This window comes from Zea mays, chromosome 8 (genome assembly GCF_902167145.1).
Source record: "Zea mays cultivar B73 chromosome 8, Zm-B73-REFERENCE-NAM-5.0, whole genome shotgun sequence".
Taxonomy (NCBI): domain Eukaryota; kingdom Viridiplantae; phylum Streptophyta; class Magnoliopsida; order Poales; family Poaceae; genus Zea; species Zea mays.
Genome location: NC_050103.1, coordinates 74,287,636 through 74,302,377, shown reverse-complemented (window position 1 = coordinate 74,302,377; position 14,742 = coordinate 74,287,636). Strand labels below are relative to the sequence as shown.

At 43.7% G+C, this 14,742-nt stretch overlaps 1 protein-coding gene across 1 annotated transcript; it reads right to left on the bottom strand.

The window, feature by feature from the left end:
- Window positions 1-9,644: 9,644 nt before the first annotated feature.
- LOC103637020 (F-box protein At1g70590) lies at window positions 9,645-12,078 on the bottom strand. Its single transcript, XM_020542651.3, has 5 exons — window positions 11,845-12,078; window positions 11,206-11,388; window positions 10,291-10,557; window positions 10,084-10,191; window positions 9,645-10,007 (listed from the first exon to the last, which is right to left on the bottom strand). The coding sequence occupies exons 1-3, from the start codon at window positions 12,061-12,063 to the stop codon at window positions 10,378-10,380; spliced, it is 582 nt and encodes a 193-aa protein (XP_020398240.1). The 5' UTR covers window positions 12,064-12,078; the 3' UTR covers window positions 9,645-10,007; window positions 10,084-10,191; window positions 10,291-10,377.
- Between the last annotated feature and the right edge of the window lie 2,664 nt (window positions 12,079-14,742).

Below are 14,742 nucleotides of genomic sequence, written 5' to 3'. Positions count from 1 at the left end.
TCCAGACAGAGCTCTTTAGCTGGGAAATTCTCTTAGATTTCACAACGGAACTTAACCTCTCTTCTATTTCCTCCAAACTCATTTCCATTGGCTGCAAAAGATGAAACCAATAATTATCATGAGTTGTACGTACTATCTCTAACAATGTTTTTATCCAACGCCAATTTGTCCTTCAAACGTCTAGATGACATATAAGGGGAATAAAAGTCATCTAAATCCATAGATTTAGTACGACATCTCAATCATGGTCCCTAGCGGCAACTCTCCGGCATAAAAAAAGAGTACGATCGATAATTCAATTAATTCTATTCATTATGTATGAAAATCAATCTTTTACTCAGTATGAAAATCAATCTTTTACTCATACTTATTAGGTTTTTATAGTCCAGAAGTCAAGCATTTGTTTGTCAAATTACTCAAAAAACATTATGGCAACCTTGTTGGCAGATTCTTTGACACCCCCATGCTGCAGGTGTAAACCCTGGAATCTAACTTCTAAAACCCTAGCCAGTCAAAAAAAAAATGAAATGAGGGTATATAAAAAGATCTTTATATGGGTAATATATTTATAAACACTTTCTTGAAATATCTAAGTTAACATATGATATATATATATATTAGAAATTACTTAAATATATATAATAAATACAATTCAAAATATACAAGTGACATATTCGAAAGCATTTTTATAAATAAAATAATGAATAGATTAATAAAAATATATTCATGTATTCGTATCAAAGTTTTTACTGAACATGTATTTGAAATTGAAACTTGAATTCTGGATTGGGAATTTAAAAATAGAAAACAATAAAAGAAAAACAAAAGAAAAAGAGGAACCTCCAACTGGGCCAAATCCCTTTGCTTCGGCCCATTCCCCCTTGGATCCGCGCGTCCAGGCGCTGACTGGGCGGGCCCTCGCGCCAGTCTGCTATCCGCGCGCGTATGAAAACCTGGCGCTAGCTCGTGGGCTCGGCCCGGCTTGCGCGCGCAGCTCAACACGGGCGCCCGATCGATGGGTCCCACCGGGCATTCTCTGTGCACCAGGCGCATTCTCTGGGTCGCCGCGGTGTGGGCTCCACTGGTCGGATTCCCCTTCTTCAATCCAGCTCGCGTGCACCCCGAACGGACTCCGCATCGCAGGCCCTGGCGAATGGATCTACCATTTTTCCCCCTGGTCGGACTTCGTCTCCTTCTCTGTGTTCGCGAGTATCGGCTGGAATCCCAACAAATTCCTCTGGCATCTCCCCTGAATTTAGCCGCTATGCTCGGAACCGGCAACAGCACTGCCTGCCCCTATATATATCTGGTTGCCGTGGACCCCTTGAACCCAAAGTCCCGGCCATGTATACCTGCGTGTGCGCCGCTCCCCTCGGCTATCTAGATGCGCCACCAAGCAGCGAGAGCGAGGGATGGTGAAGCTCGTGTGCGTTCGGGACCGGTGAAAATGAAGCAGTCGTGGTGTTGCGGGCGGGGTAAGTCGCAATTCCTCGCCGGTGTTGTAACTCCGCCGCAGATCCGCGCCGTGCCGTGGCCAAGACTTTTAGCTGCGCGGGGTCACCGGCAGGGTGTTGCGGGGGATCCTCTGAAGCACGCTGTGACGGTCTCGGGTCTCGCCGGGGAAGGCCGTTGGCCAGGCCACGGGGAATTCCTCGCCGGACTTCGACCTGGGTTGCGAATCTGCTGTCCGCCGTGGGCACTCATCGGTGGGTCACCTCCCGCTCTGGTAAGTCCGTTATTGGGTTCGTGGAGTCCGTAACATCGTGTAGCTAGCTTGAGTTAGGATGGTGCGATGCCCAGGCAGTGAGTCGAGAGTACCAGTCATGGCGTCGCTGTGCTTCTGTTTTATGCCGTCGGGCTGACACCGGTGAGAGAGAAGGGTAAAGGAAGAAGGTCTCTGGTCGTCGATTCACAATTGGAGGGTGGCGATTAGATGATGCGAATCGTTTCGGCCAGAGCTATTCGGGTCGTTCGATGGCGATCGTAGGGATTTGGGGTGATCGCGGATACTTTAGATCGTGACCGTCGATTGCTCGATCGACGATTCCATGTGCACACCGATTCATTATGGGGCCAGATCTAATCTGGGCCGTTCATTTTTAATCGGACGACCGTAATACCCCGATACCCCCCTTCGGTCGTGGCTTTTTGCTAAAGAGACCCCAGCGAAAGACATAATAAATCTGCCATCCCTCGCTACTGTGCTCTAAGTCTTAGGTTTATTCGCGCAGGGGCCCCTTTACTTTACATCTTTTGATGCGCGGTCCAGAGAGATAGAAAAATCAGAAAAATAAATTTAGAAAATGATTCTAATGTGAAAATAAATGCTAGAAACTTGTATAATTCATATTTAATTCATTTTAGCTCCAAATTGAGTCATTCTAGTTGCAATAATCTTGTTTTAATATTGTCTATCAACTAGTAGCACGGTTTAGCTATGAAATTTGAATTAAAATTGTTCATTTGAATTAATCTATTCTAAGCACTAAATAATTTCAGAAATTCATAACTTAATAACCGTAGCTCCGAATTTAGTGGTTCTTATTTCTACGATCTTGTAGCAATGCGTAGAATATTATTATGCAGTTGTTCTTATGTTTGATGTAATGTTAATTTTTCCTATACCATGTTTGTTGTATTGCTACGACTAGAAGCGAGGTTACGAGTCACCTGAAGAGCAAGTTGGTACCTGAAATCTCAAGTCCCAGGCAAGTTGTGCCCTTGATCACTTCTGTTACCCAATAATATTCGTTATTATCACTATTCAATGCATAGGTTTAATTTTGATGGGACCCAATAGGTCTCCCTAGATTGTTTATCTCATTACCTTGTTTACCCCTGAATCACTTGGGTAGTTTGCTATTACTTTACATGGATTTGGGATAATTATTTATCATATCTATGTTCCAGTTATTTTGTTATTCTATTTATGTTCATGTCAAGATCATTAATGTTAATTGGAACATAGAGCTTAACTTGAGAAACACGTGCCACCACAAGGGTTTATGGACGCCCTTGGCTGATTAATTAGGAAAGCTAGTGGAGGACTACCTTACCCGAAAGGGGCAAGGGCAGTAGGGGAGTGGTCAGTGTAGGGAGGTCCTTGGTTGATTTTGCTGCGATGATGGTCAGGCAAGAACCCTGCATTGGAGCTTCCTATAAACTGTAGCGGGTTTTCTGAAGCTAGTGGAACTTTGTAAAGGCCTCGTAGTGTTACCCTGCCTCGCCTCCTCGGTAGAGGTGTATGGGAAGTCGCGATCCCTTGGCAGACGGGTAACATGACTTGTGGGTAAAGGGTACAACCTCTGCAGAGTGTAAAACTGGTATACTAGCCGAGCTCACGGTCATGAGCAGCTCAGGACTCTCTGATGATTAACTTATGGAACTAAATTCAATTTGTCATATGCATTGCATCGCAGGTGATGTTGTTACTTTTGTTCTACTACTTAATTGGGTTGGTATTTACTTATACTTAGCAATTGCTAATAAAATTTTGACCAACTTTAAAAGCAATGCTCAGTTCTAACCATCCTCTTCGGTAAGCCTTACACTTCACGTGAGCTCCCACCTTTGGCGAGTTCATGCACATTATTCCCCACAACTTGTTGAGCGATGAACGTATGTGAGCTCACTCTTGCTGTCTCACACCCCCCACAGGTCAAGGACAGGTACCGCAGGATGAGGCGCAAGGAGGATGCTGTGATGAGTTCATGAGAGATCTAGGCTGTCGTCTCCCAGTCAACTTTGGGTTACTGGACCGTTGTCTACTTATAATGTAATTATTTATTTATTTTGTATAGAACTCCTATTATGTAGTAAAGATGTGACATTCGATCCTGTGCCATGATTCATCATATGTGTGAGACTTGGTCCCAGCACACCTGGTGATTATGTTCGCGCCCGGGTCTTGGTGCCCCTGAAACCCGTGTGTGACAGAAGTGGTATCAGAGGAATGTTGACTGTAGGACGAAACCTAGATAGAACTGGACAACCATTACCTACTTACCTTACTCTGATTCTTTTTTAAACTTATCTTAATCTACTCTCATCTATTTCCGCTTTACTCTGATTACTCTTACCTTTTTCTTCTAAATACAAATGTGGATTTCACACTTTGAAATCCTATGCCTAAAGTGACCTTTAGGAATAGGAGACATATTTTTAGGAACAAAATCAAAACTATTTTTGTATATATTTGTATGCTTGAATGTTTGTTCTTGTGATACATGTCTGATTTGGATCTTTGATTGAGTGCGATGAGTTGTGGAGTAACGTCCGCAATTACATCTACATATACATATAGGCATAAAAAATATGTTTATAAGAGAACTAGCCAACCTAGATTATTCCCCATTAATATATATCTAGCCTCATAGATCCATTCTTATCTTAGAAGAATCTATCTTATCTTATCTTATCCTATCTTATCTTATCTTATCCTAACCACTTTGCTTATCTCACCCCAGAGTAACAACCATGAGCTAGTCTAAAATTTATTTAGATTTTGTCTAGTCTAAAATAGTCATATCAATTTATTCTAGATCTGATCCAACCTAATAGGTTAATCTAACCTAATTAAGTCTAACCTTAAGTTGAGCTAACCTAAGGATAGTCACTTAACAAGTTAACACTAGTGAAATAAACTGGATCCTACTCCTATAAACCTTGTCCTCCCCTCATGCACTTAAACTTAAATTAGTGCATTAGACCAACTCAACCGTGAGCATAAGAGCTAACCAAACCAATAGTGTCATGATGGATTGTGTAATCTTTCTATCCCCGCCTAACATCAAACAATATTTTGACCTCCATCATGTAGTCCAACTCACCCATAACTACTTCGATCATATGCCCTAACTCTGCGGATATACACTGACCTCGAATCAATGAGACCATGACCGGAAAAGAAAGGATCAACCTCGTCAAGAAAGGAGAGAAGTCAAACTCGATCTTTAGATGTATTACCACCCAACAAGGAATCCTTTCTCACCGTAAACTTTCTTACCCTAGGATATTCTTGCCCTAACCTATCTATCTCTTATAAGTAGTTGGATACATATGCTCTCCTAATCACCCACTATTGACTAAAAGAATGAGACTCTGAATTTTTGAACCAAATATAAACTAATAGCTGGCCAATTCTTCTGTGTTCCTTTTCTCACAAATCTCGAGGTCGAGATTTCTGTTAAGGGGGTAGGATTTGTAAACCCTGGAATCTAACTTCTAAAACCCTAGCCAGTCAAGAAAAAAAATGAAATGAGGGTATATAAAAAGATCTTTATATGGGTAATATATTTATAAACACTTTCTTGAAATATCTAAGTTAACATATGATATATATATATATATATTAGAAATTACTTAAATATATATATAATAAATACAATTCAAAATATACAAGTGACATATTCGAAAGCATTTTTATAAATAAAATATGAATAGATTAATAAAAATATATTCATGTATTCGTATCAAAGTTTTTACTGAACATGTATTTGAAATTGAAACTTGAATTCTGGATTGGGAATTTAAAAATAGAAAACAATAAAAGAAAAACAAAAGAAAAAGAGGAACCTCCAACTGGGCCAAATCCCTTTGCTTCGGCCCATTCCCCCTTGGATCCGCGCGTCCAGGCGCTGACTGGGCGGGCCCTCGCGCCAGTCTGCTATCCGCGCGCGTATGAAAACCTAGCGCTAGCTCGTGGGCTCGGCCCGGCTTACGCGCGCAGCTCAACACGGCCGCCCGACCGATGGGTCCCACCGGGCATTCTCTGTGCACCAGGCGCATTCTCTGGGTCGCAGCGGTGTGGGCTCCACTGGTCGGATTCCCCTTCTTCAATCCAGCTCGCGTGCACCCCGAACGGACTCCGCATCGCAGGCCCTAGCGAATGGATCTGCCGTTTTCCCCCCTGGTCGGACTTCGTCTCCTTCTCTATGTTCGCGAGTATCGGCTGGAATCCCAACAAATTCCTCTGGCATCTCCCCTGAATTTAGCCGCTATGCTCGGAACCGGCAACAGCAGTGCCTGCCCCTATATATATCTGGTTGCCGCGGACCCCTTGAACCCGAAGTCCCGGCCATGTATACCTGCGTGTGCGCCGCTCCCCTCGGCTATCTAGATGCGCCACCAAGCAGCGAGAGCGAGGGAGGGTGAAGCTCGTGTGCGTTCGGGACCGGTGAAAATGAAGCAGTCGTGGTGTTGCGGGCGGGGTAAGTCGCAATTCCTCGCTGGTGCTGTAACTCCGCCGCAGATCCGCGCCGCGCCATGGCCAAGACTTTTAGCTGCGCGGGGTCACCGGCAGGGTGTTGCGGGGGATCCTCCGAAGCACGCCGTGATGGTCTCGGGTCTCGCCGGGGAAGGCCGTTGGCCAGGCCACGGGGAATTCCTCGCCGGACTTCGACCTGGGTTGCGAATCTGCTGTCCGCCGTGGGCACTCGTCGGTGGGTCACCTCCCGCTCTGGTAAGTCTGTTATTGGGTTCGTGGAGTCTATAACATCGTGTAGCTAGCTTGAGTTAGGATGGTGCGATGCCCAGGTAGTGAGTCGAGAGTACCAGTCATGGCGCCGCCGTGCTTCTGTTTTACGCCGTCGGGCTGACACCGGTGAGAGAGAAGGGTAAAGGAAGAAGGTCTCTAGTCGTTGATTCACAATTGGAGGGTGGCGATTAGATGAAGCGAATCGTTTCGGCCAGAGCTATCCGGGTCGTTCGATGGCGATCGTAGGGATTTGGGGTGATCGCAGATACTTTAGATCGTGACCGTCGATTGTTCGATCGACGATTCTATGTGCACACCGATTCATTATGGGGCCAGATCTAATCTGGGCCGTTCACTTTTAATCGGACGACCGTAATACCCCGATACCCCCCTTCGGTCGTGGCTTTTTGCTAAAGAGACCCCAGCAGAAGACATAATAAATCTGCCATCCCTCGCTACTGTGCTCTGAGTCTTAGGTTTATTCGCGCAGGGGCCCCTTTACTTTACATCTTTTGATGCGCGGTCCAGAGAGATAGAAAAATCAGAAAAATAAATTTAGAAAATGATTATAATGTGAAAATAAATGCTAGAAACTTGTATAATTCATATTTAATTCATTTTAACTCCAAATTGAGTCATTCCAGTTGCAATAATCTTGTTTTAATATTGTCTATCAACTAGTAGCACAGTTTAGCTATGAAATTTGAATTAAAATTGTTCATTTGAATTAATCTATTCTAAGCACTAAATAATTTCAGAAATTCATAACTTAATAACCGTAGCTCCGAATTTAGTGGTTCTTATTTCTATGATCTTGTAGCAACGCGTAGAATATTATTATGCAGTTGTTCTTATGTTTGATGTAATGTTAATTTTGCCTATACCATGTTTGTTGTATTGCTACGACTAGAAGCGAGGTTACAAGTCACCTGAAGAGCAAGTTGGTACCTGAAATCTCAAGTCCCAGGCAAGTTGTGCCCTTGATCACTTCTGTTACCCAATAATATTCGTTATTATCACTATTCAATGCATAGGTTTAATTTTGATGGGACCCAATAGGTCTCCCTAGATTGTTTATCTCATTACCTTGTTTACCCCTGAATCACTTGGGTAGTTTGCTATTGCTTTACATGGATTTGGGATAATTATTTATCATATCTATGTTCCAGTTATTTTGTTATTCTATTTATATTCATGTCAAGATCATTAATGTTAATTGGAACATAGAGCTTAACTTGAGAAACACGTGCCACCACAAGGGTTTATGGACGCCCTTGGCTGATTAATTAGGAAAGCTAGTGGAGGACTACCTTACCCGAAAGGGGCAAGGGCAGTAGGGGAGTGGTCAGTGTAGGGAGGTCCTTGGTTGATTTTGTTGCGATGGCGGTCAGGCAAGAACCCTGCATTGGAGCTTCCTATAAACTGTAGCGGGTTTTCTAAAGCTAGTGGAACTTTGTAAAGGCCTCGTAGTGTTACCCTGCCTCGCCTCCTCGGTAGAGGTGTATGGGAAGTCGCGATCCCTTGGCAGATGGGTAACATGACTTGTGGGTAAAGGGTACAACCTCTGAAGAGTGTAAAACTAGTATACTAGCCGAGCTCACGGTCATGAGCAGCTCAGGACTCTCTGATGATTAATTTATGGAACTAAATTCAATTTGTCATATGCATTGCATCGCAGGTGATGTTGTTACTTTTGTTCTACTACTTAACTGGGTTGGTATTTACTTATACTTAGTAACTGCTAATAAAATTTTGACCAACTTTAAAAGCAATGCTCAGCTCTAACCATCCTCTTTGGTAAGCCTTACACTTCACGGTCATGAGCAGCTCAGGACTCTCTGATGATTAACTTATGGAACTAAATTCACTTTGTCATATGCATTGCATCGCAGGTGATGTTGTTACTTTTGTTCTACTACTTAATTGGGTTGGTATTTACTTATACTTAGTAATTGCTAATAAAATTTTGACCAACTTTAAAAGCAATGCTCAGCTCTAACCATCCTCTTCGATAAGCCTTACACTTCACGTGAGCTCCCACCTTTGGCGAGTTCATGCACATTATTCCCCACAACTTGTTGAGCGATGAACATATGTGAGCTCACTCTTGCTGTCTCACACCCCCCCATAGGTCAAGGACAGGTACCGCAGGATGAGGCGCAAGGAGGATGCTGTGATGAGTTCATGAGAGATTTAGGTCGTCGTCTCCCAGTCAACTTTGGGTTGCTGGACCGTTGTCTCCTTATAATGTAATTATTTATTTATTTTGTATAGAACTCCTATTATGTAGTAAAGATGTGACATTCGATCCTGTGCCATGATTCATCATATGTGTGAGACTTGGTCCCAGCACACCTGATGATTATGTTCGCGTCCGGGTCTTGGTGCCCCTGAAACCCGGGTGTGACAGCAGGTTATTGGAGCTGTTGGTTTCATGGATCAGAGGCTGGACATTCCAAGCGATACAGATCCTAAATGGGCATCGATGATCGAGAGCTATTGGGATAGGTAAGCATTCTTTTTTTCCTGCTGAGAAACAGTTAACTGGTCGAATGCAGTCCATCCATGTTTGAAGCTCATAGAAGCCCAAATCATCTTTGACAAAAACTGAAGAAGATCATAGTTTCATTCTGATAAACAGTGTGATTAGCAACCCCTAATACATGCGCCCTTTCATTTGAGCAACGACTCGAGGAATGAGCACCGAGGAATGAATGTTGGCTCTGAATCCAATGGAACACAATTATAGTAGTAGAGATTAACACAATTATAGTATATTAAGACTAATTAGGTAATTCTAGTTAGCCAACAACAGTGCCATTTCTCTTAGTAGACCATATTTAGGAGACCTTTGGTTCAGCTTTTTAAGCTAGATTCATTGTTAAAAAATTGAAATCTCAACTAAAGTGGTATCCGCAGCAGTAAATTTAGTCATACAGGAAGGAAAAGGAGGAGAAACTCCTTTACTGATTGTAGGTAAGCAAAAGGACCAACAACTTTTTCTAAATTATTTTCTGGAAAACAAAAGGTTCTTTTGAAAAAAAAGACTCATACAGGCAAGAGTGCAGCACAGTTAAAAAGGCTATATTAAATGCCTTTACATATTGTAAAGGATAAATCTGAATATACCTCATCATCCCGCTTAAGTGATGCTTGAGCCTACACCAAACCATCATTTAGTGATTTGTCCTTGTCAAATGCAAATTAAACCAATTGGAATTTGTAAAGAGCGAGCTACTGCAAATGACATCTCTATTAGCTAATTCTTGTTTCAAACGTCAAATGTGCTTACAAAAGGAAGAACAGTAGTGAAATCAAGTAGAAAAATAATAAACCTTTCTTGCTCATCTCTAGGGCAAAGGGGGGATATTACTAATAAAGAAGTGTTCTGAACTTCTAGTGCTATGAGCTTACACGGAGGCCGTATGGTTCTGAATTTCTTGTTGTTGCCTTGCCACATCTTCACATGCCCGTTGTATGTTAGCTTGGGACTATCATAGCCACCATACACGACGCCTATTGTTGAAGAACTCTACAGAAATGTCCATCAGTAAACCACGAGATGCAGATTTTTTGATGGGTAGTAGTGAGGTTTAGACAGACAGTACCATAGGACTGGCCGTTGACGAACACCTGCATGGACTAGCTAGCAGAGTAGATGGTCAGCTGCGGTCACTGCCCGGACTTAGAATAGCTCATTCGAGTTGATGGTCACGCTGCATTGAAACATTTAGAGGTCAGCACGTAGAGACTATCTAGCTATCTGGTTCATCAGAGACAGAGCCAAGTGGAGGAGGATCCGTGTGAACTGTTACCTGTTAGCATACACCCAAATATAATCCCTATTCCATAGCAAATATCTTGATGATATGGTTCTTCTGCACTTTGGCGTGGTCATTTCCTCACCTTCTAGGTCTAGGATGGAGTGTCCTAGGCTTCCATTTATCAGCATCCGACATGGCACGTTGCGCATTCACAACAGAGAGCGATTCAAGTATTACATCCCTCATGTGAGCAGCAGCAGCTTCTCCACGCCGTGTCGCCAGCTCTAGATACATGAAACACTTGACCTTGTCTCCTGCCTGTGTATAAAATGAGAGAGACAACGTCACGCCACTCGCCACCTGAGTTACAGGTAAACGCATGAATTTCTTAAAATTGAGGAAGCAATCACAGTACGGGAACCTGGCATTGGTTCGTGTTATGAGTAACTTATCATACTTTGATACAAGGGACTAAGGGTTGGTCTAATTAATAGCATGCCGTGGAAATTATTATCACCTTGAAATGTCAATTTGACCTGTAGGTACTGCCAATCTTGTGTTTAAGAAATTTACCTTGCCTATGTTACCTGCACATCCACTCTAATCGTAACCGCTTTTACAAAGGAATTAGACCAGTTGCAATGTTACTTTAAGTTTCACCCATGCACAGTACTCGTTTGCAATGAAGACATGGAAAGTCAATGCTAACACTGTGTAGTTTAGTAGGAGATCTGATTATGTGGGAACTCCTAGGACGATTTCCATTTTCTCGAAGAAATCAAGCATATCCTAAGCTTATGTGCGCATTATTTACAAACTGAAATGCATAACGGTATGCAACACAGGACAAGCTCCTGAAAAATAGTTCCAAAACAAAAAGTGCACTGCTATGCCAAACATTTTGAAAAAAAAAACAAATCCAGAAAAGCAAGTCTGGCACTCCTATGAGAAAGAGATGAGACATACCGCACAAAGCTTAATACCACACTCATAAAGAGCTTTCTTGTGACCACAATCAGCAGCTAGTTGAAGCCACCTCTTAGCACGCACTGGATCCTGTCCAAGCCCTTCACCATAGCTGTAACACAAGGAAATGTTATACATGGCCCGTACATTCCCTCCCTCTGCAGCTCGCAAATACCATTTTGCCTGCATTAATAAGTCTCTTTCAGATTCAGCACAACTCAAGTACTAAAAAGAGTATGGGGACCTGCTGGTAGTCCAGTATCTGCTGGTTAGTGTATTTTGATTGGTCGAGGTGACAAGATCATAATTACATTGATAGAGGAAACCCAACCAAGATTACCTTTTTCAAATAAAAAGCTACTTTCTCTTAGCTGAGTTAAAGAGCTTCAAAAGAGTCTGGTACTCAAAGCATCATCAGATCATAGGGTAACAAGTAGTTCATCAACTGAACATCAGTTGTCTATTCCTAATATATCTAGTAAGAGGTGTGGTAAATGCATAGATTGTATGAACATGATAGTGTACCAACTATCCTAGTTTTTTTCAATAACTGAATGCGTCTAGAAAAGAAATACTTCTACTGTAAGGAAAATTTTAAATGGTGTGTGACACCGACATAGCAGAGGTATCATATCTTACAGCTTCCTTCTGATTCTGTTTGACACCCTTCCCGTTCTGCAAGCAAAGGCCTAGGTTGTATTGAGCACGAGCATTGCCTGCAGATGCTGATGGATAAAACCATCTAATAGCTTCCTCGGCCTTGGGTGGATCAGCTGCGGAAACATTTAGCAGCAATATCAGATGCAATGCCTTGAGATTAACAAGACGATTTATCAGTAACGAACTAATAAATAACATGCTTGACTACACTGATCAATTATCAGTGGATTCTTTATTACGGAGTACTATGCAATGTATAGGATTGGACATAAACAACCCAAAGTATACTGAACGAATCGCAGCCTGTAGCACTTGGACAGAGATCGATCAAGTATTTTAAACGCGCACCAGTAGCAGGATAACGATGAAACTTAATGAGGAACAGTTGAAGCTGGGGCTAAGGAACAGTCTCGCAGCAGTGAATCTGAAGCTCCTTGCCGCCAAGACACATCGTCGTCTCAGCCTTTATGACTCTCTTCCTGATCTCCTCGTCCTTACAGATCAGAAGGGGCGAAAGAAGGGGGGAAAAGGAAAAACCTAGCGCGCGTCAGCGGCGATGGAGAGATGTCCTTCCCCGAATCAAATCGCAAAGAGGAACAGCAACCCGCAGACTGGGACCGAATCGTTCCGTACCTTCTGCAGGCGGGCCTGGGAGATCTCGCGCTTGTGGAAGCGGCTCTGTAGAAGCTAGAGCTCATTGATGAGGGGGGCGCGGTTTGCAGATAATTTGATGGAATGCTGGGGGAGGCGCGATTTCTGGGGGAGAGGATTTCACCGCGGCGACGCCATGGATGGAAGGGCCACCTGGGGGAGGCACGGTTTGCGGATGGAAGATCTGCCATGGATGGAAGTGGGCGACGTGTGCGCCATGGATGGGATGCGCGCGATTTCTGGGGCGGAGGGAGCGCCATGGATGGAATGCTGGGGGAGGCGCGGTGGGGGTGCGATGGTTTCGCGCCATGAATGGAATGCGCGAGGGAGCAGCTGCCATGGAAGGGCGATGTGGGGGAGGCGCGGTTGGGAAGAAAGATCTAGCGTGGAGGGAGCACGCGATGGATGGAATGCGCGCGGTGGGGGAGGCGCGGTTTCTGGGAGAGGTGCGGTGGGGGAGGCGACTGAGATTGGCATGCACGCGATGGCAGACGGCAGAACCGTGCACCAGTAGAGATGTGGACGCCTACACTAGCGTTTTAAGTAGCCTACACTAGCGTTTTAAGTAGTGGACATACTTTTAGACAAGGTAGTGATATTGGCGCAGAATCGGATAGCTGTGTCCAGATGACAAAAAAACGTTTTGTTGAAAGAAAATATTTGCATAGCACAAGGCAAGGGCGGCGACAATCTGGTGGCAGCTCCCAAATGGATGGTGGCCGATGATGCTGAGTGAGGATCCTGAAGCGTGTCGAAGGAAGTGGCATCTGCTCTCAAGGCTGACATGTTCGAGACAGTTCCTTTTACAAGCCTGGCTCAGGGAGGGTGTGTGTAACTTGTTGGTTCCTTCAGGTCGTTTTTTTGGAGCTTTCAGCTCATGTATATTACAGTATCCCCTATGGCTCGTGTCATGCACGCACACACGTGCGCGCTAGAATACATGTACAAAATAAAAAAGAAGAAGGAACAGCCAGCAGACCGGCGGTTGAATGTGCGCAAAACGATCGGAAGGTCTTCATAGTCTATATTGTTGATTGGTGATTTGCCTTACCACAAAGGGCAGGCGTCATGTATATATATCAATCAAAGATATACATAGATAGAAAGGAGCAATACATAGGAAATAATCAAGCAGACACAACAAATCAAGGAGGGAGACGCAACTCCCTGTAATTTCGGGATATTCCCTAACTATCTAGGAAAGTATATGATATTGCTAATACGGTAATACCCCCTCAATCTGGACATCTATCAAGTAAGTTCAGATCCGCAGATGAGTGAATGACGAAGCTGGAAGAGCCTTTGTCATGATGTCTGCCAGCTGGTCTTTAGAAGATTTGTGACGTACATCAAGTTGGTTCATGCCAACACGTTCACAGAGGAAATGATAATCAACCTCCACATGCTTCATGCGCCGATGAAAAATTGGATTACCAGTGAGGTACGTAGCACCAATATTGTCACACCAGAGACTGGGGGGTCGTGGCAAAGAAATCCCTAGTTCACGAAGCAAAACCTGAATCCAGATAACTTCAGCGGTAACATCAGCAATAGCCTTGTATTCAGCTTCTGTGCATGATCGTGAGACCGTAGCCTGTTTCCATGAAGTCCAAGAAATGAGATTGCCACCAAAGAATATAGTGTAGCTGCCCGTACTACGCCGATCATCCATATTGCCAGCCCAGTCAGCGTCCGAGAAGGCACTGAGAAGCATGGAGCTGGACTTTGTAAAGCGATGACCAAGATCAATTGTGTGGCGAATATAGCGAAGAATACATTTCACTACAACCCAATGAACTGTAGTGGGTGCTGACATATATTGACACACACAATTAACAGAAAATGAAATATCAGGGTGAGTCAAAGATAGACACTGGAGGCCGGCCACAATACTTCGATATTTGGTGGCATCATCTAGAGATAAACAATCACCATCCATGGATGCAATCTTGTCGGTCGGTACCATGGGAGTGGTAACGCCACTAGCTGAGAGCATGTGTGTGCGTAATAAGAGATCATGTATTTACTTCCGCTGAGTCAAAGTGAGCCCACTAGGGTGATGACACACTTCAATCCCCAAGAAGTAGCTAAGCGGCCCCAGGTCCTTGACCGCAAAATCATCTCTTAGGTGTCCAAGTAACCGATCAGTGGCAGCGGGAGAAAAACTAATGATGAGGATATCATCAACATAAATGAGGAAATAAATTTGAATGACATCCTTGTTGA